General features: G+C 44.7%; 1 protein-coding gene across 1 annotated transcript; it reads left to right on the forward strand.

The window, feature by feature from the left end:
* Positions 1 to 1,226: 1,226 nt before the first annotated feature.
* Positions 1,227 to 25,506, forward strand: ATIC (5-aminoimidazole-4-carboxamide ribonucleotide formyltransferase/IMP cyclohydrolase). The gene is made up of 16 exons (XM_054171830.1): positions 1,227 to 1,349; positions 2,162 to 2,288; positions 4,025 to 4,101; positions 5,160 to 5,226; positions 7,454 to 7,542; positions 8,826 to 8,977; positions 9,109 to 9,265; positions 10,860 to 10,985; positions 11,150 to 11,257; positions 12,450 to 12,535; positions 13,751 to 13,840; positions 15,516 to 15,644; positions 16,603 to 16,695; positions 22,747 to 22,929; positions 23,822 to 23,977; positions 25,083 to 25,506. Exons 1-16 carry the CDS (start codon positions 1,328 to 1,330, stop codon positions 25,200 to 25,202), a joined length of 1,782 nt encoding a protein of 593 aa, XP_054027805.1. The 5' UTR covers positions 1,227 to 1,327; the 3' UTR covers positions 25,203 to 25,506.
* The last annotated feature ends 37 nt before the right edge of the window (positions 25,507 to 25,543 follow it).

Consider the following 25,543-nt stretch of genomic DNA (forward strand, 5'->3'; position numbering starts at 1 on the left):
CACCAAAGGCCCATGTCCATTCCACACACACATTGCTCTCTGCCCAGTGCAGGGAGAGCTGGACAAAATGACCTTTAAAGGTCCCTTCCAACCCAAACACCATTCTATGATTCTATGACGTGTTGCACTGAGAACACTGCCAGTCCCGTGGCCTGTGCAGAGCAACATGGGGAAGGGCAGAGCAGCCATAGAATACAATCACAGAATGTTTGGGGTTGGAAGGGACAGAAGGAGTAATTGGCCAGTGGAATGGCCTGCCCAGGGAGGTGGTGGAGTCACCATCCCTGAAGGTGTTCAAAAAAGGATTGGACGTGGCATTTGAAGCCATGGTTTAGTTGTCATGAGGTGTTAGGTAATACATTGGACTTGATGATCCCTCAGGTATTTTCCAGCCTGGTTGACTCTATGATTAAAGGGACCTCTGCAATGACCAGTGACATCTTCAACTACACCAGGTTGCTCAGAGGTTTGTCCAGCCTGACACTGAATGTTTTCAGGGATGCAGCTTCTAACAACCTCTCTGAGCAATCTGGGCCTATGTTTCACCACCCTCATTGTGAAAAACTTCTTCCTTAGATCTAGTCCAAATCTCTCCTCTTTTAGTTTGAAGCCATCAGCCCTTGTCCTGTCACAATAGGCCCAGGTTTGTTCCCATCTTTCTCATAGGTTCCCTTTAAGTACTGAAAGGCTGCAATAAGTTCTCCCGGGAGCCTTCTCTTCTCCAGGTGGAACAACCCCCACTCTGTCAGCCTTCCTTCATTGGAGAGCTCTCTCTGATCATTTTTTTGTGGCCTTCTCTGGGCCTAACACTTTCCTGTGCTGAGGACTCCAGAATGTGACAGTACTCCAGGTGGGATCACACCAGAGCAGAGCAGAGAGGCAGAATCCCCTCCCTTGACCTGCTGCCACGCTGCTTTTGATGCAGCCCAGGATACAGTTGCCTTCCGGGCTGCGAGCACACGTTGCTGGCTCACGTCCAGTTTTTTTCTGCACCAGTACTCCCACATCCTTCTCCACAGGGCTGCTCTGAACTACATCATTCCCCAGCCTGTACCCTCCAAGTCAGCGAGCCCCCACCGGCTCCTCCGGGCCCCGCACCGCTCAGCAGGGCGGCGGACACCCGTGCGCCCTCCACACGCCCCACGTGCGCTGCACACCCCCGTCCCACCCCGCCGCCCCCCCTCCATTCCCCGCCCCGTCCGGCCCGGCCCCTCCGCTCCCGCCCCCTGTTGCCGCGGGCACCCAAATCCCGCCGGGCCGCCGCCGCTCGTTCCTTTCCTCCCAGCCCTCCAGCCTGCCTGCCTCCCTGCCACCCACCGACGGCGACATGGCCGCCCGGCAGCAGCTCGGTAACGCGGGGACGGCGAGGCTTCGGCAGCCCGAGCTGGGCTGCGACCGCCCGCCCGTGGTGGCGGCGGCGGCGGCAGCGACGATGGGTCGCGGCCCATGGAGCCACTGTGGGGGGATGATGGTGTGGTGGATAGGGTGCTGCCCTCCCGCCGAGCCCCGAAATGGCCGTCGGGCGGGTGGGCCGCAGCCGCCGGGCTGAAGCGCATTTCCCCGCTGCCGGGTTCGGTTACACAGGGCGGCCCCGGAAGGCGAGGGACGGCCGGGTGCTGCTCGCCTCGGAGTTGGGCCGCTGTTTCCAGCCCGATAGTTCCCATGCCCTGAGGGGATTGTGCGGGGCTGTTTCCTTTCCTCCGATTACACTTGGGCGTGGGTCCGAGCTGGGGGCCACTGCGAGACAGAGCGGTCTGAACTGCTGGGGAGGGGGGAAGAAAAGCAGGAGAGGTGGTGAGGGACTGCCGTGCCTTGGCAGCCCTGAGGCAGCTGCGAGTGCGCTGCCTTCTTCCTGCCCTTCCTCCCCATGGCGGGAGGCGGCCTTCGGGGTGCAGCAGCCGGCCCAGCGGCGGTGCGAGGGTGGGAAACGCAGTGTGTGTGGCCTGGGGTGTGCAAGCAGGGAGCTCCTCCGGTTTGGAGGTGGGGAAGAGTGCTGGTGTGTGCTCCCCTTCTCTGCCCAGTCACCTCCTTGGCAAGCACTGCCTTACATCAGATGAGATTCTTAAATTATGGACTTCTAAAAGCTTCGGCCTCTTTTTGTTGTTTTCATTCTCTGTTGCACTTCTAAACCCAAAATATTTGTGCTCTCCCTACCTGTTAGCTTTGCTCAGCGTCTCTGACAAGACCAACCTGGTGGAATTTGCAAAGAGCCTGAATGCTCTTGGCATGGGGTTAATTGCCTCTGGAGGAACAGCCAAATCCCTGAGAGATGCTGGCCTGCCTGTCAGGTACTGACTCTTTCCTATATACCTCCACCAAAAAGCTCAACTGAGTCCTGAGGTGCTTAAATTGAAAACCTGTCTGAAAGCAAGTCTTCCCTTTAAAAAAAAGTCGTGCCCCAAAGCAAACTTGAGAACCTTCTTGGCCAGAATTTGGCTGACAGAGGCCAAAGTGGGAGACTGTGCAGTTCAGTGCGTGGAGAGATGTCATGTTGGAGATGATGCTGTGTCCGCCTTGAGCCAGCGTTTTTCCCATGAGGCAATCAGTTGTCCTGAAATTCATAGTCTGCCCCTGGTGCTGATCTTCACAGCCATCTGAAAGCTGATCTTTGGCTGGTCTTGGGACAAGATTGACATGTGTCAGGAATATGTCAAAGCTCACTGGAGGTTATTTGTCACAAACAATTTTCTTAGCATGGTGGTCAGCTTTTTCAGACAGCCTTTAAGTGTTTTGTGTGCACCATTTGAGAAGGGGCATGTGCAATCACCAGCTGTGCTAGCCCATAATTCTGGGAAATTTGTTTTAGTTTCTTCTGTGCTGTGATTAAAATAAACAGCTCTGGCCAAATAAAAATTTTCCAGTGCAGTGATGAAAAAAATCTGTCAATTACTTGGCAGGAGAGGTGACTAAGTCCTTTTTCCCCTTGCTTCCAGAGAATGCAATGGTGGGCTCCTGGGATACCTCAGTACGGATATACAGTGTCCCCAGAGCTCCCTGTCCTTGCTGTTATCTAGCACTAGGTCATGTTTCTCCCAACGTGTTTGCTTGGCTGTGCTGTCAGTGAAACCTGAAGCAAATGATGGCCATATTTTCCCTTCCCTTTCCAATTTATTATTGTTTTCTTTACTGTCGTAAACAGTCACAGGGAATGGTGAAACCTTAATTAATGTTTTGTCTAAGCTGGGAAGAAGTACCAAGGTATTGCTGCTTTTGAGGATGGTCTTTTATTCTTTCTATAAATTATGTTGACTTGGCATTTGCTTATCTTTGTTATTTGCTGTATTGGAGAAATAACCATGCTGCCTGGTTGAGCGTGATGCATCAGCTTTGTTTCTCTTTGTGAGAAAAGCAGATGTTGCTCCTTTGGCATGAAGAAGAGATTGTAGCGAAGTGTATGACTTGTTTATTTATTTATTTTATTATTATTTGGTCACTTACTAGAAAGCACTGTTCTTTCTGTCTTCTGTCACTTTTGCACAAGATAGAGATCAACATCTTGCGATGTGTGAGAGTATTAAGCCAACATTTTGGCATTTTCTGCTAATCCTTCTGGTACTTGGCAGCATTCTGTTAAGTAGTTGACAGATGCCATCCATAACAAAAGAAGTCAGGTCTGTCTTAATGTGGATACCTCATCTCAGAACTACTTCCCAGCCTTCCACAAGAAGGATGTGCCCTAGTCTATCAGTCAGAGCAGGCGTTCCCTTCTAATTTAGTAATACACCTTCTGCATGTTGTGTTCTTACTGAGGTACGAAACACTGAAGTGTGGCGGAATCATGCACGTGTTTTCTCTCTGAACTCCTGTCAGTGATGGACAGGTGGTGATTTTTTTTTTCCAGACAGACCAAAATATAGCTAAGGTATTTTTTTAACCACTTTGCTAGGGTTTAATGCTTCTTTCAGTAAAACCAACATTGTCAATAGATCTAAGTTACTGCCCTGATGGGAATAATAAACATTCAATCTATAGGTCAAGTCAGTATATCACGTCTATTACCATGCTGTGCTTTCTCGTTGAGCAGAGATGTTTCCGACCTGACAGGGTTCCCTGAGATGTTAGGTGGACGTGTGAAAACCCTTCATCCTGCAGTCCATGCTGGTATGTTTCTGTTAATATATTTTCACTGAAAGAGAAATTCATGGGCAGTGAGGATGGGAGGAATGTGTTGACAGATGTCTTTTTTAAGGGTTATGTGGAAGAACTGAGTAATGAGGACAGATTTACTCTAGCTGCAGAAGAATAGGTGAAAAGCACTGGGTGGAGAAGTGCGCAGTGGCCGAATTGCTTCCTCTGTTGCTATGCTGGCATCTCTGCAGTTAGCAGAGCTTTACCCCCACAGGGCTACAAGTAACAGGGCTTCTCTGTAAATGCCTTTGCGTATTCTTTGCAGAGTCAATTTCAGACTTACTCAGGCAGAGAGCTCCACTGAATTTATCTTGTGAATGAAGATAATGAGTGTGACAGCACACTCTTTAGTGGGTGATTTCTGCATGTTCCAGTATTCCCTGTCCCTCTTCAGCAAGGAGGATGTCTGATAATTGGTCAGTCTGCACATCAACTACCTGCTTTTTCATCTCCTGCTATGGTGCTTGAGATTCTTCATGTGGTCCATCGTACTTGAGGGTTGGAGATGATATCCTCTAGTGGTAGTGTACCCAAGATTGTGCTGTTGGTTACTTTGTGCCAACCAGTCACTCGTGTGTTTCTCCAAGTTCCTAGACCCAAGCAAGCCACCTAAGCTGCTTAGCTACAGGCACAGCCTCTCTTGCTTCTGTTGTTTTGTAGGCTTTATGTGTTGTTGGCTGATGAGCAGCAGGTGTCCTTTTCCTCTTCCCTGGCTACTTATTAGTGTTTTAAAGGTAGCAACTTAACACTTATAAAGTGAATGTCTGAGGTTGCTGTTCAACACTTCGAATGCTCTAGGATTCAGCGTTTGGGAAAAGAATCTCTTAGTATAGAATCTGAGTAGCTGAAGAGTCAGTAAAATGGAATAAAGGTGGAGGAGTAGGGGCTGAGAACCGTCTGAAATAGAATCAGAACATTTATGATAGAGAAGTTCTGAGGAAAAGCACAGTCTGAAGGAAGATGTGACTTTAAAAATAATTGGTGATTCCGTTCTATTTTTATTAATAAAAATGTATTGTTTTTGTAATTAGGCATTTTGGCTCGCAATATTCCAGAAGATAATGCTGATATGAACAAACAGGATTTCAGCCTTGTAAGGTAAATTTTGGAGGGCATGATGCAACTCAGCAGTGATCAAAAATTAATGTTGGAGACCAATCAACACCTGGGAGGGGGAGCAGCAGGGATTTCAACATCTGCATGCCAGAAGATTTGCAATCTCCTTCCTTTTCCCTGTCAGGAGATACTGTGTTTTTAAAGATACCAGTTTCTACACATGCATCTTCATCACTCCTAGTTAGAGAAAACTAAACCAACAAAGTTACATTGTGGATTCCACAGGGTACAGAAGTTGTAAGTTCTGGTTATCCGGGAATTTTGACATGCCACATTTAGTCCGTGTTGGGCCGCATTACACTTCTTGCAAAGATAATTATTCAGTGCTTTAAAAGCTGGTGCAGCTCCCCTCGGCTTGGCTCTGGGTGTCTGAGCAGATGATGATTCCTGATTTTGAAATACTTGCTCAGTAAATATACCCTTTGATATTTGCATAATGTTTACTGAGTTTCAACACATAAATAAAGAGTAAATGTGAGAAGCGGGTTGGGAACACGCATCACTTGTACAGACAGAAAGCACACAGATAACAGACAGAAAGCTTATTTTGAGAGACATGGTGAGGCCAAGTCAGCCTGCAGCCAGAAGCTGAAGCAAGACAGTTTGTGTACTAATGTGCCAAAGAGTTGTTTTTGTTAGGGTGTATTTACTGAGTACATTCACACAGGGCAGTTTGGGGCTGTGTTTAACTAATTGTTTTTAACATCTAACTTGTGATTGTGAGTAACCAGCTATCTGTCAGTGGGTAGCTTCTGGTTTAGAAACCCATGGCCAAATAGAACATAGGAAGTTGTAGGTATAGCCAGGATGAAAGTTTGATGACTGTGGTGATTGGGTCCAGAATGCATTTCAGCTTTTCAAATGATTTAAAAAAAATAATCCATCCAGGATGGATGGATTTCCAGGCTGAATTTGAAAACCTGAAATTTAAAACCACAGGAATCCTCAGAGATGGCTCAGCAGTGGTGGCACTTGGGAGCACACTGCATATTAAAAGGGGCTCTGCTGAACTGCAGGGAGAGTAACTTATATTGCACTTGCATCCAGAGTAATAATTTGAATTTGGGTTGCCTTAAGTCAAGCAGAAGGAGCTGGTCTTCAGCAGGAGTGCCTTTGCATAGTTGCATGAAATTTACATACCCAAGTCAAGATAGGGAACCCATTCTCTTGATTTCCATGGATAAAAGCATTAGCAGTGTTAAAGTCCACAGATTCCTGATTGTTGGCAGCAGTTCAGGAGCATGAATGGGTTGGGGGGTGGGGGTATTAAGAATGGAACATGATAAAACACCTTATAGAAAATTTAGAGACAGGGGTTTCTGAAAACTCAACTGGAAGCTGATGATCCCTTCCAGTTGAGTTCATCACACAGTGTGGAAACAAAGAAATGTGTGTCACAGCAATCCACTGCCAGCACTGGCCATGTGGCACTTTGATACCTTCATGTACTGAAATCAAGAGAGTAAATTAATTCACTTGGGTTAAAAACATGGTTTGTGAAGGTGAAAAGAGATACCTCCTTCAATTACAGTTTATGTGGCACTGGTAGGATAGGACTGGGCAAGTTACTACTTCATGCTTTCTGGAATACAGACTGAGGCTTCTTCCACATGAGGACAAAAAAATGACTCCAGTAACGTCTAATCTTAACTTGAGAGGGGAAAGTCCTCTACTTCCATGTGCCGTAGAGGCTTCATGCCTGTGCATTCAGGTTTCTGATGCTGTTGGTATTTTAAAAGTCCAAAAGGAGATATATAGGTTGTTTTCTGCTCTTGGAAAAGTTGTGGGAAATTTATTGTACTTTGTTTGCAATGAACCTTGGCCTCTTAGGAAAGTTGTTGGAGGCCTGTTTTCAGTACTGCTGAGAGCCCACTTTGAAGTCCTTTTGAAATGGCTTGAGTTGTACAGCAAAATCACTAAACATTTAACATAGAAACTCTAACTTCTATAAATTGTGGTTCTACCTGCTGTAACATTCTTTAGAGAGTTCAGTTATGTTTCATAATGTGTTGTACAATCATTGGCCTTTGGCTGAACACCACTGTCTCTTAAGTCTTTTGGAGAAGGAAGCCTTGGCTACAAGATTTTATGTTGGTCTCGGATCTGAGAGGCCAGACCATGAAAACACTGGTGATACTTGTGCTTGCCAAGTCCAGTTTGGTGGGTTTATTTCTTACTGAATAACCCTGCTTTTCCCCTCAACTCCCAGGGTTGTAGTGTGTAACCTCTACCCCTTTGTGAAGACCGTATCTTCTCCAGGTGTAACTGTACAAGAGGCTGTGGAAAAGATTGATATTGGTAAGTTAAAAGAAGAGCAAATCTGTTCTCCAGGTGGGCTTGATGATTCTGATCTATTAAGTGATCTCAGTTCTCTTCTGTTGATTTTGTGGCCTCGCACACCCGTAAAGGAAATCTGCTGAAGAGCTTGGGAGCTGCAAGGAGCAGGTTGAAAGTATAGCTGGGTAAACATCATTGCTTTTAAGCAGACCTACAATTAAAGTGGTTGGCAAACTTGATGCAAGGGTGGGCAAGTCATGTACTGCCCAAAGGAAGGAGCCTGATATACTGTAGAAAGATGTTCTAGGAAAGGGCAGGTGGAGCATGCTTCCTACCGAAGCACAGATTGCAGATTAAAGCTCATTTGCAGCCTCTGGCAGTATAATAAAAATAAAAACCATGAGCTTTGGAGAGAAAATGCTGAAGCATTCAAAGTGCTCAGGGGATTGCTGAAAACTTCAGGAAGCTGTTAGAAGTAAAGGGGTTGGTCTTCATATGTGGGAGAGTAGTTAGAACCTGAATTTCAAAGCATAAATACCTGTATCATCATCAGTTTTGTTCTTCCTGCTAGCTCTTAACCCCAAAAGGTTTGCTGTTCCTTCACTGCAGCATCTCTTCTTGGCAGCTTGTGAATAGTACAGGCACAGTTTTGTGCCGTAAGGTTGGATTGGGACTGAATTTTCTTGCAGTAGTTCCATCCAAATGATGCCCAGCAGAGCTCTCTATTAAATGTTTTATGGAGTAATACACACTCTGTGTGCAGCAGTGCCAGCCTCCGCTTTGCCTTTGGAGCAGCCTGGTATCTTGTATGATTTAAAATGTTGTGAGAGCTCTGCGGAGTCAGATTTAAGGGGGAAGCGTGGCATTTTATCTCACACAGAGGACCTGGTCACGGTTCATTAATATTTTCAGAGAGAGATGGGAACCTCTGGCTTGGCAGAATAGAAGTATGATGCTTAAGCAGTGTGTATAGACAGACATCCTTGTCAGCATGTGGCTGTGCTGCTTGAAGACAGTCTTGCCCCAGTTGTTCATGGCCCATGACCCATGTCCTTGCTGCTGCTGCAATTCTGTTTGCAAAGGTGCACCTTCACCAGTGGAGTGAGTCAAACTTGGCCAGCCTTATGTGTTTTGAACAACAGGGGTTTTTTTGTCTCTTCTCCTTGCTGGAGAGCTTAGGGAGGGGTATATTCATCTGGCACAAATGGTTGATCGGTACATGTCTGTTCTTGGCCTCAGATGTGACTATTGATTATATCATATCCAGAAAGGAAGTGCTTCATGCCTCCATCCTTCTCTTGCAGGAGGAGTTGCCTTGCTGCGAGCAGCTGCCAAGAACCATGCTCGTGTGACAGTTGTGTGTGACCCTGCAGACTACTCTGCAGTGGCTAAAGAGATGGCAACATCAAGAGACAAGGACACCTCCATGGAAACCAGGCGTCACCTTGCACTGAAGGTTGGTTGTGCTTGCTTGCAGTAAAGGGATAGGCCAGACTCATTTACTTTTCATTCATTCACTATTTTAAACACCAAATCCTCTGTAAATTGATGTTGTAAGCTGATGAACATTCCCTGTTGTGTCCCAAGGCTTTTACCCACACTGCTCAGTATGATGCAGCCATCTCTGACTACTTTAGGAAAGAGTACAGCAAGGGGGTGTCCCAACTGCCCCTGAGGTACGGCATGAATCCTCACCAGAGTCCTGCGCAGCTCTATACAACGAGATCCAAACTCCCCCTGACAGGTGAGGCTTGGGCCTTGCTGGCCACAAGGGATCTCTGGGGTAGGAGAGGCGGTGGCTGGGCATGTCTGTTGGTTGTCTTTAAAACTGAAATACCATCTTGTACCTTAGTCCAAGGGATGGCCAGCAGTGCCTTAACAACTGCTTTATTACTGAGTTGGCACTAGCTTTGCAATGAAAACAATGAGTTGTGTGAGTCAGAAGAGCTCATCTGCTGACCCCCACAAGACTTACTGTGGCCCTGTGATCTCTGTTGGTGTCCACACTGAAGACACTTTGGGCAGATTTATGTGGTTAGACATCAGACCCAGATTTTGTAACAGAAAGCCTTGTTTCCCTTTTAAGGTTCTTTGCACTTTGCCATTTCCCTTATTTAGTATTATCCCAGTCTTTCTGTGACACAATTGACTCTTTCTAGAAATGAAGCTGTTCTCTAGGTTTGAAGAGGTTTTGTTCATTTACTATCTTTTTCTTTGATGGTTTTGAGCAGAGGTTTATTCCCCTTAGTTTTCCAGAATGCTGCTTCTGCTCATGGTGGTAGAGGGAAAGATATAAGGCTCACTCCCAAGAGATTGGGACAGGTCTGGTGTGTGTCTCTGACATTATACAGGGTGTGCCACTCATCACAGCACTGCTGCAGTGAGGGATACCTCTGTTTTGGAGAGGGTATTCTTGTTCTTTAAATTGGTTTCAGTACTGGTGAAAACCAGCTTTGTCTTGTGTGCAGACCTTGCCTGTTGAACAGTAAACAAAGCTTTGTGCTGCAGTGTTTCCTTGATACTGAGATCTCATAGGAAGCTTTTCCATGCTTGTATTGGAAGTTGAATTGCTTGCAGGTCTGCCTCCCAGTATGTCAACAGAATAACACTCTTCACTTGTCCAGGCCATGGACTACTGCTGAAATGATCTTTTTCTCTCATCTCCTGAAACAGTCACAGCCCTACCATGGCAGTACAAGCAGATCTTCTTGCAGGGCCAAAGCAAAAAGATTCGAGGACAAACTTTTAAGCAGCCTTTAATCTTGGCATGGATTTCTGATGAAAGGACCAGACCAAGCATTTTAATAAAAACCTGCCTGAAATTTTGTGGCTCGCTCTGGTTCCAGTTGACATCAGTAAGAGACAATGTGCTTTAAGTTTGGCTCATGCTGAAGTATTTGCATGAAATTTTATTTATTAGCTTTTTAAAGAAATCTACCTGCTTTCTGTGTTCTCTGACACCTCTGTGTATGTACCTTGATCTAAGTCAAGCTTTGGTAGGCTCCCTCAAAGGGATGGCTCTTGTTCCAAATGGTTGCCAGTTGAACTCATCATAAGGGAGGATGTTCATTTTTGCTCACTTTTCACAAGAGTGAAAGTATCAGCAGCTTCTGGTAGAGGAGGGGATTGCATTGGCCTCTCCTGAGTCTCAAGCTGTGCATTCCTCAAGTCACTGAAGCTTTTCAGGGCACTTAACCAGTTGCTGGGGAGCCAGGGTCAATTAACAAGAACTATTTGTAGTAATTTCATACCTGATGGAAGAAATCTCTTCTGCTTGCTCTCCAGACTCTGAGGAGAGGGCTCTGCTGCTTTAATGTGTCTTTGTGCTATATTTGCAGTGGTTAATGGCTCTCCAGGGTTCATCAACCTGTGTGATGCTCTCAATGCCTGGCAGCTGGTGAAGGAACTCAAGCAGGCATTAGGCATTCCTGCTGCAGCCTCCTTCAAACACGTGAGCCCTGCAGGTGGGTGGCTCCTTGTTTCCATACTCTTCTCTTTGAACAGGCTGTGACTTTTGGCAGGCCCTGCAAGTGGTGTATGTGTGTACCTTGGTAGTCTGGAGAGTTCCCAAGGGCAGGAGCTAGCGAGCAGCTCTGATTTGAGTGCCCTGGCTTGTGTTTCCCACTAGGTGCTGCTGTTGGAATACCTCTCAGTGAAGAGGAGGCTCAAGTCTGCATGGTGCATGACTTCCACAAGACCTTAACACCCTTGGCCTCTGCCTACGCACGAAGCAGAGGTGAGAAGGACAGGAACATACTGTCAAGTCTGAAGAACTGAGCTTCAGTCTCAGAACCTGAGCAGTGTGTTTAGGACTCCACAGGCACAATAGTCCCTGTCTGTAGGGTTTTTCTCCACAAGGATCTGACTAGATAGACGGTCTCTCAAAAATTGCTCCCCCATTGAGCAGACCTTGTAGATTATTTCAAAGAGGCTAAAACCATTTTGGATTCTGTTCCTTGATGTGTATAGAAGACATGTAGAGAATTATGTTTTTAACTATGTACGTCCACACACATATATAAATCTGTGGGGCTTTGGCTAAAGGAGCTGGAATAACAGCTGTGCTGGTAGCACACTCAGCCTTCCACTGCAAATGAGGTGATCAGGAGTACTTGAGTAGAAATGTTTCTTCCTGGTATTTGGTGGGTGTTTTTCTAAGGCTTTTGTACTGCAGAGGTCACCAAAAAAAGCTTAAAAAGAAGGTGAATTAAAATAGATTCCTCTGACCTAGATGAAATACTTTATGAATTCTCTCATTTTCCATGGTGTTGCTAGAAAGTCTGCACAGGTCATAGAAAACAAAGTAAACTTTCTTGATAAGTGTGTTGGCTTGGCTTCATTTCTCACCACTTTAAAGACCGTGTTTGAATGTTGCCCTTAGAAAACCATTGCTTGACTGGTAGAAAAATAAACCCTTAGAATGGCAGAGACTGAAGAACTTACCTCGCTTATGGCATCTGTGGTGGGAGTTGAGTTCACCTTAGCTGTACCATTATTTATTTAAAAATTAAGAAACTACTTTAAAAGTTTGCTTTTAGCTACATTTCTAGGTCTGGTTTCTTGCAGGAAAAGCCAGATGGGAGCATAGGCATCTAAAAGGTTTCCTCTTTTTCTCAGTGTGATCTATATATGATCCTTGCCTCTCCTTGTCCTCTTGCCACCATGGCTACAACAGAGCTGCTTGCAGTAATGGAGGCAGTCATTGCAGAGTTAGTGCTTTGACAAGTGCAGTGAAGAAGGAAGGGTATGTGAACTATGGGAGTGTTAAAATGTGCACGTGTTTGAGGTAGGATGTTTTATCATTGTTGCTCTTCTATGGTGTAGTTTGGTTTTGCTGTAGGATGAAATTATTAGCTCTTATGGAAGTTGACTGGATTGTAGGAGCAAAAACATCTCTTATCTAAGTCACTAAAGACAGGATTTTGCAGGTGCTGATCGGATGTCTTCTTTTGGTGACTTCATTGCCCTGTCTGATATCTGCGATGTGGCTACTGCCAAGATTATTTCCAGAGAGGTCAGTTAAACAGCAGCGAATAATTCAAGTGTGAAAAGGAGAATTGCACTGGATGGAGTCATTGGTTTGTAACAGCCATTCTGTCTGAGTTTGACCCATTTTCCTGAACACTTTTACTGGTCCATTTGTGCAATTCAGTATACAAAGTGCAGAATTTACACCTATCTTGATGCACTTTTCTTCCTACCAGTTAAAACTTGCCTGTGCGGGAGAGCCTGTGAAATAGCAGTGCTTGAAATGCTGCTTTCTGAAAGGTGATTGCAAACCTCTGCCTTGGAGCAGGCCTCTGGAAATGAACCCTGATTACACTGTCACAAATACCTGGCTGAACAGCTGTAATCAGAACAATAGAGGACTGGAGCGCTGATGGCCACCTTCTTGCCCTCGGCAGGAATGTGGATGTAGATTGCTACCTGCCAGTTGATACAAGTCATACGTAGGTTCAGCCACTTTCCAAGCTGCACTTTTTGCTTTGCTGGATTCAGCAGTCACTCCATAGCTGACTGCATTGTACAGGTCACTGGCTTAAATATGGAGTTAAGCAGCTGGGAGTTAGTGCTTTGCCAAACATCCCATTATGTGTTGCATCTAGTTTCTTGAGAGGGAGAAGGCACAGTTCAAAAGGCTCTCTTGTATGTTGGAGACTTCTCAAACAGATGCAAGAGCACCTTTGACTGGTTTCTGAGGAAAACATCTGGGATACTATTACTTAAAACCAAAAAACCTCACCCTTGTTGTAAGATAAGAATGTGAAAGGTGTGTATCACTCCCTGGCACTGATGAGCCTAAACTCCTCTTGGTTTCAATAATGTTAACAGCTCTTTTATCAGTATTTTTGTCTCATCATGAATGTCATTGTTGAAACGTGGATTTTAGCTGTTTTGTTGTGTTTTTTTTAATCTGTTAGGGCTAAGAAGTGGGGATGTCATGCACAAGCTGTTTACCTCTGGAGAGGGATATTAATTCCATTCTCCTTAAAGGGATGGTGGGGTACTTTTAACACCCTCTTGCCAAAAACCTCTAGTGTGAATTTCTAGGACTGAAACCAATCTTGTAGTAGTTAGTGCTTTGGTTATTGAATGGCACCTATGGACCCTACAAGGTGTGCCTTCAGTGCTGTTCTGGAAATGGCAGCTGGGGGTTTCAATACTGGCTTCTCTCTTTGTTCATCTTGGGTTTTTTCCACATGGAAGATGAAATCTGTATGTGTTGCAGGTATCTGATGGTGTGGTAGCTCCTGGCTATGAGGAAGAAGCTCTCAAAATCCTTGCCAAAAAGAAGAATGGTGGTTACTGTGTCCTCCAGGTTTGTACTCCTGCTCTACTACAACCCTCTCCTGCTCTTACTTGCTTTTAACAAATGTTGGAGTCTAAATAGCTGGGAGCCTGATCCAGACATCCCTACAGTGCATGGAATTGTTTCCTCTGGGTCTTTGGGGATTCCTGTATGAGATGAAATTCCAGCAGCAGTGTTGTGATCATGTTTAGCTTAATAGTCCTGTAGAGGAGTGATTTTTATAATGTCTTCCTTGGCTTTCAAGGTGATGTGGATTTTAAGTCATTAAATCTATAAACCAGCAAGAGAACTTCAAAGAACCACTTTCTATGCTTCCTTTCCACTCTTTTGCAGCTTTCCTCTCACTTCTGCTCAATTAGTTTCCTCCCTGAATTCCTTATCTAAGATGCTGTGTCTCAAACCTGTTAGTCTTGGCAGTGAGAAGCCTGTGCAGTATATCACTGAGGGAAGCCTTATCTGGGTGTGGGGTGTTTGTGGGGCAATCTTTCAGTGCAGTCAGTGATAAACATAGCAGCACAGGCAATTTGGACCTGGGTTGACGCACCTTTATATACTGCAGCCAGGATGCTTGTCAGGGAATATTAATATAGTGTGGTCAATTTAGTGTCAGGTTGCCTTCCTGGTTCCTGCCGTGGTTGTTGGGACTTCAAAATCATCCAGTTTTGGTGAATGTGACTTCATCACATTCAGTTCATCCAGTTTTGGTGATTATATAATGTTGTCAGAGCAGCCAAACACATCCTATTTCTGCCTGACTTGGAGAGACAAAAGAGCAGAGAGCTTTACTGTAACATTACAAGAAGGAAACCCAAGGCTTAGCGGAAGTTATAATTGTAATGTTACTCCCAGGGGGAGCTGTGGAAGATGGCTCAGGAGCTTCAGGCAAGAAGGAAAGAAATGGCAGATGCTCTTGGCAGCCAATTACCTCCTGATTTCAATTAGCTCTGCAAGGATGAGGTCATATTGATTAAGCCTGTATCTTCAGGGCCTGTCTGCAGAGGGGGATGCTAAGGAAAGTTGATTTGAACAAATGTATCTGGATTAGAGAAACCACATAAAGCATGTGCACACTGCTATTTAGAGCAGGTAGCCTTAATGTGGTTTACATCACATCTCAAGAACCTGAACTGGGGCTACCAGAATTCCAAATAAGCCTACGCGTGGGTAGACCTGAAAGCAGTTTTAACAATTCCGTTTCACTTTGCCCCTTGCACTTGTGTAAATCAGCTCTGCTGCATGCTTGTTTGAAGATGTGCCCCAAGAGAGTGCATCTCTGGAAATAATCACATGCACCCTTTTATTTAATGTCAAAGAGGGTTGGGAGTTGTGCCTTTGGACGTGATTGAAGCAGCTCAAAATATTTCTATCTTCCCATGGAAGACCCTTTTTGTGTGGATGTTTTCCTCCTTCTGTAGAAGACTAGATTTTTATGCTTTGCAACAGGGACATTTGTATGTAAACATCTATACTTCATTACCTCGTTTCACCCTGTAAATGTCACTTAGTGCTGTTGAGACCTTACTGCTCCAGTTAATTCTAATTACTTCTGATGATTTGAGATTGCTTTCCGTAAACACTTCACTTCTGCTGGATTCTTTAGACCGTGTGTTTTAACCTAAGCTGTTACTGGGCGTTGGATTTTAATTGCTCTGAATGTCTTATTGGCCTGTCCTTTGGCTTTTAGATGGATCCCCATTATGAGCCAGATGACAATGAGATTCGAACCCTCTATGGACTGCACCTTGCGCAGAAGAGGAACAACGCAGTCATCGACCGGTCATTGTTCAAGAACGTTGTTACAAAGAATAAAAGCGTAAGTGTCAGGAGATAAATGAGCTTAAAGACTGGTGGAATCAACCTGGGTACTTTTGTCAAGAGCTCTGCACTGTTCTGTCTTAACAGCTCTTAATTTTTATGTTTTTTTAAATGAGATTCAATTGGCGTTAACAAAGCACAGCAACATTTCTGGACCTAATGTACTTGGGTAAATCAGGGCAGTTTGCCTTGTTTTGATTCCTTGCATAAATATCTCTGAGTACCAAAATATTTTGTATTTCTTATTTATAAGAAGCTACTGTGTGTAGTTTCTTCTGGTGAGAGGACTATGTGCTAAGGATTCATTGTGATCTCATTCTTGACTCACTGTTTATTTCTCCCTTTTGTGTACAGTGCGTTATATAAACTGTGGCCTTTCTGGTATTGCTCATCATTTAGAGTTCACATCATCAGAAAGTTACAAGTTATTTCTTTGTCTCTGACCTTGTTCTCATTAAAAACCAGATGTTAATGAGTACATGATTACTCATGGGCTCAGAAGCAAGTTCAGACATTGAGGTAATAAAAAAACATTTTAATAAAGGAATTGACTTTAAAAATATTTAGTGCAGATATTGATATTGGGAGGTTTTATTATTGTTGTGTTCCTATGTGTATTTAAGCATGTGCTTAACTTTTTTTGCCTCTGAGCACAACTGATGACAGTGAGCAAGTACAGAAGGCTTTGTAGGCTTAGAGCCAGTGATAGTCCTCTTGACCTGCTGAGATTGTCTGATCCCTACGAGCTGTGAGATTAGATTAAAAACTAAATGATTGGTCTGGCAGCTATACAAAATTTGCTGGTAATTGGACAAAACAGGACGTTTTTTGTTACTTTGCTTTCCTTCTTTATACTGCAGTACTTGTGGTGATGGCTTTGGGGGTTTGCAGATCACTAGCCAGCTGGCTAGTCATGACTGTTAGGATAGGCTATTGACAGTGGCATTTTGTTTCAGCTTCCCGAGTCTGCCATCCGAGACCTGATTGTTGCCAGCATTGCTGTCAAGTACACCCAGTCCAATTCGGTTTGCTACGCCAAGGATGGGCAGGTAACCAAGCTCTGTGGAGCCTGCTTGTAAAACAAAGGTGGTCAGAGAGTGTTTTTGTCAGGCTTGAGTTTGGAAATCATTTCACACAGAGGAACCTACTCAAGAGGTACAGATGAACCACCCTACACACTGCTGTGCAGAACAGTAGCTAAACCTCTGTGTGTTTCTCCAGAGGCTGCTTCAAAACCTTGCTGTTACTTTTTTCATGGTAACGACAGGGCTGGCTCTTTCAGTGACAGGGTTGGAAAAGCTCTTACATGCTTCTGCAAGTCTGGCCTTGAGTCATTACTTTCTAACTACTCTGTCTTTTTATATCATTTTTGAGAACTTATGTATGTCGTAGTCTGTGTAGAGCCTTAGGAAATGACAGTAGTTTTCACAGCTGGATTCTGCCTGTCAGAATGGTTCTTGGTTTATTCTCACTTTTTATGTAAGAAAGATGTGCTATACTATGTTTATTCCCTGATGGTTTTTATTTTTTATGCTTGTTAAATGCTTATGATGGATGGTGGCATTTACAGAGGCACTATCAAGTGTGTAGTTTACATCTGAATCTGGAATTCTAAGAAGAAATCCTTTTTTTCCACGTTATCACTGGGTGTTCACCTTAAAACAGTTACCCAAAAAGTTGTTGTAAATGTAGAAAACAAAAAAAAAAAATCTTTTTTTGCCCAGTAACTTAGAATGCTTCTGTTTAGCTGATTTTCTGTTCTCCATGGCAACTTTTTTCCATAGCCCTGGATTATTTAAAAGAGAAGGAAAAAAAATTAGGACAGTTTTGATCTTGATCTTTAGTAACATCTTAAATCAGCAGAATGGACCATAGGGTGTAGAGAGCTGCAAGTAGAGACTGTGAATAAACTGCAGTGCTGCCCTTGCATTGGCACTCATCTGCATTTGTCAGGTGGTTGTTACAGCCTGAAAACATTGCAGCGCTCTCTCTCGGGGCTTTCTGGGGTCGTGTGCTGTATGGTTCTTGAAAGCATGCCTCTGGAGAGCTGGCATTTTGCTTTCATTCAGCTTTCAGGATTTTTCATGTTTTTTTCCTTTAAAATGGTTCTCTGTACTCAAGAGTGTTATTTCTTGTAGCCCCAGAACAAAGGTGTCACTATCTTTGCTCCTTTTTCCTTATTACAGCAGCAATTTCCCCAGTGCTTTTACAAGTCTGGGCTTAACGTGGTGCTGCAGATGTTTCTGAAGCGTGTGGGGTAATGCATGTACCATCTGGAACAGAGAAGGCACGAGGAGGGGAGTCAAAAGCAGTGTGGGCAGGCAGGGGTTTAACTAGCTGGGCTTCAGTCATGTTTTGCATATTTGCAGGCATTTATTTGAATCAAATTCAGATGTCTGTTGCCTTGGATTGCTGTCTGTGTCAAGGAAGGTGAAGATCAGAGGGCTGTCTACTGCACTGAAAAACAAGTGACTTTTTTGATAGTAAAGGTCAGCAGCCACTACAATCACTCATGGAGGAGGTGAATCTACATTGAGGTCTTCAAATGAAAGCTTAACGTTTTCCTTGGGAGAGTGACTACAGTCCAAGTGCAGAAACAGCAGTGTGACATGCTCTAGGTAGCGATGGAGGAGCTCTGATAGGAACTTCCTCCTAATTTTAAAATCTCTAAAAGCTTCCTAAGACTGTTCAGTATTATGACCATTGTTCTTAAGGTACTGATGGGGAAGGAAAAGAAGGTCTATGGAAAACCAGTCTTGGTAAGATAGTGGTTAGCTTGGATTGTTTTGCTGATGAAGGGAGGTTGTAGTAAGGCGGGAGTTAAGTCTCTTCTCCCTTGTATCAAGTGATAGAATGAAAGGGATTGGCCTCAAATTGCATCAGGGGAGGTTTAATTTGAATATTAGGAAAAACAGTTTTGCTTAAAGGGTGGTCAGGCATGGAATAGGTTGCCCAGGGAGGTGGAGTCACCGTCCCTAGAGGTGTTCAGAACACATGTATATGTGGCACTTTGGCACATGGTTTAGTGGCTATGGTGGTGTTATGTCAACAGTTGGACTTTGTGATCTTAGAGGTCTTTTCCAACCAAAACAATTCTATGATTCTGTTCTATGTACAAACCACTGCTCATAGCACCTACTGATATATACCATCAGATGTATACAAGAATATTTGGGTACAAACCAAAAAACAGTACAAATCAAGAGCCAGAAATGGGAAGTAACTTCCAGAGAGTTGCACTTCAAGTGAGATCCTAGGAAAACATTTTTTGGGGGTTTTATGAACCAAGTCTGGGAAGTCCAGCGTGCCTTCAGTTCCATTGCTTTTGGTTTGCCCTGGGTGACCTCACATCATCCCCTTTACCTAGCAGAGCTCAAGTGTATCAGGCATGCAGAATGTTTCCAGCAGCTTGGCTTTGTTGGGTTCATAAGTGGCCATTCCAGCAAGGGCTGGTGCTTGTGTTCATAAATTGTAGGAAAGCATGGACTGGGAGGAAGCAGTTATGGACTTGAGTATCATTTAATTTGCAGGAAGCTGGCTGCCACTAATTGCAAGAAACATCTTCCTTTGTGTTGTCTGACTTTCAGCACTGTGAAGCCAGTCTGTAATGTGTTGATTTGCACCTTCTTTAATGTTACCATCATCTTTGAAATTAGCAATTTAAAATCACCCTTTTCTTTACTCTTTGCACAGTAGGATAAATCAGACTTGCTAACTTACCTCACTGTGTTGCATTGACACTGCAGGTGTTTGTCAGTTACTTCATTGTTTGTTTGTCTTCCCAGTTGTGAAGTCCTTTATTTGACGTTTCTGATTCCAAATGTATTTAGGGTTTCTGCTTTCATTCATTCAGGGTAAATCTGAGTAAGTCCAGGCCAATCTGGATCATTTTACAAGAATCCTTTGGGTGCTATCACTCCTATCCACTTCATGCTTTTGCACAATATTCCAGCTATGGGACACGTTTGGCTCTCCTGCAAGCAAAAGTGGTTTTGGTCAAGTAGTTCTCCATTTTCACCCAAGCTTTTCTATGAAGTAATTTTTCTGCTCACCATGTATTGCTATCTGCTTTCACTCCTCACACTTAATAGGCTCTGCTTAAGTATGCTTTGATTCCCAGGAGATTAAACTTTGGAAGAAATGTTAGTATTTTTTGTGTAGCAAATAGGCAGAAAATAGAGGGGGAAAGATTCCTTTAAGGACAATTTTGAGGTTTTGGCTGTTTTCTTATGGGAGAAAGCCAACATCTGTGGAAGCGAGAGAAGAAGGGAAAGCAGAAGTGAAAAAGGAGGGAGATTAGGTACATTCAGACAGGCCAGCATGAAGAGAGATTGAGGCAAAAGTCTATACTTTGTCAGAAGTTCTACCTCCTGATTTCTCTGTTTTAGAGCAGAAACTTCAGGTAGACTGAAGAAATCTTCCCCAATAGTGTTGCATCAAAATGGATTTTTCTACCAAAAAAGGCTTATGATTTCCCTGGATCACCTTTTTCCAGTGAAATGTGTCTTATGTGCACGCTCTTTCCAGGCTGTAACTCTGAACTTCCTTCCAGAGCAATGTGGGCTCATCAGAGGGAAGGCAGAGGAGCATCTGTTGTGCGCTCTTGCATTGTGCTGTTAAAAAAAAAACGTTCCACATTGCAAATAATCTCCCTCTAGGTTTGGGGGTGTCTGTGAACAGTTTGCAGGACACATCACTTGAAATGAAGTAGGAAGTTCCTGTCATACTGGAGTTGTTGAAAATGAACTTTGGTTCAGTTATGCATCTTCTGATAAAATTTAGGTCATCACAAAAAAAAATGTAAAATATTTTGAGTAGCTCAGAGAGAAAGGGAAAAACACTCTTTTGGGGAAGGGTGCTTGGGCACTGACAGGTAGAAGAGCTTGATTTTTAATTTGCTTGGGGCTGCATTGGCCCAGAAACACTTTTTTTTCTACTGTGCTATTGTCCTTGCCAGACAAAGGCCAGGGCTTGCAATAGACTAGCCAGGTTCATCACAAGAGTTGAAGGCCACAGCTCAAGCATATGAAGATGAGGCACCATTATGTCTGGGAAAGAGTAGAGAACATTGCATTTCTGGCAGATGGTACTGGATTTTTTAGAAACCTGAATGTTTTGTGGTGTTTTGTCCCCTGTTATCAGCACTTTGCCCAGTGCTCTCTACCATCTGCATCTCCAGCTAAGAAATTCTGCCTTAAGCTATCTTGGCTTGCCAGGCCTGCTCTTAAGGGCTGTGTGACAGCCAATGGTGTGCAGTATATGACTATTTTAAGCCCACTCCTTTGTCTATGGAGAGTGGAAAAATCCCTGTGGAAGTGATGATACTTTTACACAGTGCTGGTCTTAAGCTCCCTCAAGATGCAGGGTCCTCTGCAAGTTTGAAGGTTAAACAGGGTGGTTGTGAGAGGTTGGCTATGAGGAGTGTGGCGGGAAGAAGGTGGCACTAAGCCATGAGAAACTTTGCATCTATTTAGTATTTATGATAATGCTAATATCTCTGTGGGTTTATCAAGCACCAATGACTTCAGTTATAGCTGAGCAGATGATATTAGGTAGCTGCCCAAGTTTTTCACTTGCTCCTTGGGGGAATAGCATCCAGCAGCATGTTTTATGGTTCTAGTAAGAGGTGAAGTCACTGTGTCTCAATGAATGAGAAGACAAATTATTCATTCCTTTGAGGGCAGCCTTATACTTGTAGCTTTACCATCTGGTTCAGTATGAGCTGGAAACTCTGAGGCACTGGCCAGAACCACTGTCTTCAACAGTGTCCCTGGAGCAGTTCCCTAGGTGAACAGTTCAGCTGTGGCTTCACAGCAGGAGGAATTTATGGGAAAGAGTTGTTTTCTGTCTTTCTTGAAATGGCAGGAGCTCCCTTTAGAAAGCAGGACCCACAGCTCTGAAAGACATGAGGAAATTTACTAACCTGAGTTTTGACGGCCATGGTAGCTAGGTCTGGCCTTTGTGTGCCCAAGACACCTCGGTTCAGTCCCTTGTGCTTGCCAGTTGTGACTGCAGGCAGATCCTAACTGCAGTTTGTTCTGCCAGTGTCTAGTAACCAAGATGTCTCTAGGCACATTCAGTTTTCAGTGGCAGCAGCACCTAAGTATTGCCTTTGTCTCCCATGCAAGTTTGCAGCAGCCCAGATGTGCATTGAACTGTAGCAAACAGCTTGCAGAGTTAACACAGCCACCTGAAAAAATTGCGGAGGTTGAAAATGTCTGATGAGAACCTCAAAGAAGGAGATCAGAGCAAATACTGTGTTTTCATAGCAGCTTCCTTGAGGAAAAGATCACCTTTTGGATTTTACTTCCAGAACCACCAGGTGTGTCAGGTACCAAGCACAAGTGCTGTTAAATAAGGTTGCGGGTGGCAGCAGCTGTGTTAAAAATTCTAGAATCTCAGGCATATGGCAGAGCAGGAAATGTGTTGGTAGCTTCAGGGCCTTAACAAGTCATGTGATCTAATGGTCCTACTGACCAGCCTTCCTGATTGAGCAGTAGATTTACCTTCTTTCCAGTCTTGGCAGACAAACTGCCATGTAATGCATGACATAGCACAGCTGGTCTTGTTTAAGCTGTTTAACCCTGGCCCATCAGGAAAAGTGAAGGTATTTGGGTGACCTGGGCATGGAGTTTAATCTTCTAACTGAAGTGCCCATTTCAAGAACAGGTAGCCCACCTGCCATCTCTTAACAGTCATATTTGTCTCTCATCAGTCATATTTGTTTCTCCAGCCAACAGGATTTTGTTTTGCCTCAAACAAAAGTCACAACTGTATCACTCTCTGGAGGTTAACGGTTTGACTCACGGATGGGGCTGTGTTATTTAGGAGGATAAAGGAATGTAGTGTCCTCGGTGACTGTCAGCTCAGCAGAGCTGTGGAAGTTATCAGTGCAGGAAACTGACCCTGTAACTAATTTGTGGGATTGGGGGATGAAGGTATTTTCCAAGCTTCACTGACACTCTTCCTCTGCTTCAGTGAGGAGCAGCTAATTTGTGGGAGCTTTTTCCCAGTTGTTTTCCTAATGACTGGAATGCAGCTCTGATTTGTGATCTCTGTGCAGCAAGAGGTGATTGTGCTTTGTGTCTTCTGTGCTTCAGGTCATAGGTATTGGAGCTGGCCAGCAGTCCCGCATCCACTGCACACGTCTGGCTGGTGACAAGGCAAACAACTGGTGGCTCCGGCACCACCCACGTGTGCTCTCCATGAAGTTCAAAGCAGGTGTGAAGAGAGCAGAGATCTCCAATGCCATTGATCAGTATGTCACTGGGACCATTGGTGAGGTAAGTGCTGGCTGAGAGGTTGCTGTGGAGAGTCCAGCTTCTGCAAAACAAAGTCTTTGCATAGTATGTAAGCCTGGCTTGAGTTTTGTCCATGGGTGTTAGTGACAGATGATCCCAAAGAACTGGGCTTAGGACGGTGACTTCTCCAAGGTGGTTTAATGGTACCCACTGTTCCAGATGCTGGAACCTGCCCTGAGCTTTGCTGTGCTGTTGGCTTCATCACAAAGTTTCCCCCAGCAGTAAGGAGGGGCTGAAGCTACAGTTAATGTTTCAGCTCTCACTGCAGTGTCAGGGCAGCTGTCCTTCCCTTCTTGCCTGGTGCTGTTTGCTTGTGAGGCATTTGACCTTCTCAGAGTCCTTCTGACCTTCTCACAAGCAATAGCGAGACAAGAAAACAGTATGTCCTTTTTAAGTATCAAAATTAAAAGCTGGACTGGTGACCTTGTGAATCATCTGTGTGAGCAGTTGACTGTTTAAGGGGCTAAGAACTAGAGCAGTTGCTGTTTCAGAAGGTGAATCATAAACCAAGCTGCTGTTTGTCATGCTTGAAGTCATCTACCAGATCCTGTATGAGTGTGCTGGCATTTACACAGACCAGCATACTGCAGGCAAGCCAAGCAGAGCATCTTGGAAATAAAGTGGGGTAGGAGGAATCCCTCAAGCCCTGGAGTGAGGAGGGAGAAGGAAAGAAGTTAAAAGGATGCAAAAAGAGTAATGTTTTCCCACCACATTTTGGGATTTTAAAATCCCTGGTATGAAGCTCCCAGCAGCAAATGTGTGGGAGCAGAAAACCCAGCTGATGAGGTGGGTGTCAGAGGGATGCTATCATCACTCATCAGGGCCTGTCAGGGGCCTGTGCTTTGGGGCTGAGCTGGCTCTTTCTGTCTGGCAGGGTGAGGACCTGGTGAAATGGCAGGCCATGTTTGAAGAGGTGCCAGCACAGCTAACAGAAGCGGAGAAGAAGCAGTGGATTGCCAAGATGACTGCTGTCTCCCTCAGCTCCGATGCCTTCTTCCCTTTTAGGGATAACGTTGACAGAGCTAAACGGGTAAGGTCATGGCAGGGCCAGGATGTCAGGGGAACTCCAGGGAAATGGCTGCACAGCCTGGGCTGTTGCTTTGAATTCTGTGTGGAGTGCTGAGGAATGTCTCTGTGCTGCACAGCTGGCTAGAAGATCATCTCCTGGGAAGGATGTTTCTTGTGGTTAGTGGTCTCGTGGGTGGTAATTATGCAGCCTTTGTTCAGTTTGTTGATTGAGATGAATAGAGGACTCAAGTTTATTAAACCATTTAAGAATATCGAGACAAGGCCTGTTGTAGCGCAGCGGAAGTGTGCTGGGCCCCATAACCCAGAGGTTGATGGATTGTAACCATCCTCTGCTACCAAAAACTGTAGGAGTTTGAGAGCAGATCCTCCCTTGCCTCCCACCGGGGCAGAAAAACAAGACTCAAACAAACGGATTGCAGAAGTGATGGAAAGTTTAAATGGAAAAGCAGTGAGTGTTTTACAGAGAATACAAGCACGGTGACAAAAGAGATCCCAAAGCATACCCAGAAGCCTCTCAGCATTTCCCTTCTCCCTACCTAAGGGTATACCCAAAACCCCCAGGGCTCGCTCTTCTTCCCCATCCACTGTTAGGCTAATCTCAGCTGGTCAGATCTGAGATTGCCTCTCCCCCTTCTCCTCTTGGCATGAGGCCTAAGAGGCCTTGAGATAACTCCCTTTCCATTACCAGATAGGGAGCATCTCCCATGGGAATGGCAAGGGAAGAAAGAGGATGTGTAAGACCTTGCAGATGGATTTATAGGGAGCAGGACATTATGGGAATGAAATACGCTATTTCCTGTGTCCACCCACTGGGCTGGACACCTGAGGCACCTGAGGTGCGCCCCATGTGGCAGCAGCAGGAGGCACCCAGCCCAAACTGCCACATCATTCCCATGGAATAATTTTACTCTTATTTCTGAGCTGTGGAGAGAACTTAACTGCTCACATGAGGAACTCTCCTGTGAATGGCTTTGAGCAATGGAACCCTTTGTTTGTTCAACACTTAGTATCATGAGATGTGGATGAAATGCTGGGGCTGTCAGCTGCTTTTCAGGAGGGATTTTGTTTTTCCATCCTCTAATGCTTCCCCTTTTCTCTTTGTTCAGAGCGGAGTGCAGTTCATCGCTGCCCCATCTGGCTCTGCTGCCGACGATGTAGTAATCGAAGCTTGCAACGAGCTGGGGATAACTCTCATTCACACCAATCTTCGGCTGTTTCATCACTGAACTTGCTGTGGGCTGTTGTGATCCCTCTTGGTCACAAGTCTCACCAGCAGCAGCAACTGGAATATCACCAGCTTAATTGGGAGGCACCTCCATTCTGTCCATAGCAAGTATTACTAAGATCTGTAAATTAGATTGTTTTTCTGCCCCCTCTGTGTTAACAGAAAATGATGGTGCAAGAAGATGGCCTCCAATGTAGGAAATAGCTCTTGTTTTGCAAATAAACACAGTTCTTAGCTATGTAGAGTCTGTGGTCTTGTGTCAGCCCAATACTGGGTCCTCAGGAAAAAGGTTTCTTTTTGCTCTAGACTTTACTAATCCATTAGAAGATAGGGATGCCTGGC

This window comes from Dryobates pubescens, chromosome 2 (genome assembly GCF_014839835.1).
Source record: "Dryobates pubescens isolate bDryPub1 chromosome 2, bDryPub1.pri, whole genome shotgun sequence".
Lineage (NCBI taxonomy): Eukaryota > Metazoa > Chordata > Aves > Piciformes > Picidae > Dryobates > Dryobates pubescens.

What these genes read in the sequence shown, in the direction of transcription:
- ATIC (XM_054171830.1), top strand. Translation starts at nt 1,328, where the DNA reads ATGGCCGCCCGGCAGCAGCTCG. An exon ending in GATGCTGGCCTGCCTGTCAG is followed by an intron (nt 2,289 to 4,024) that starts GTACTGACTCTT and finishes CTCGTTGAGCAG; the next exon opens with AGATGTTTCCGACCTGACAG. An exon ending in ACGTTGACAGAGCTAAACGG is followed by an intron (nt 23,978 to 25,082) that starts GTAAGGTCATGG and finishes CTCTTTGTTCAG; the next exon opens with AGCGGAGTGCAGTTCATCGC.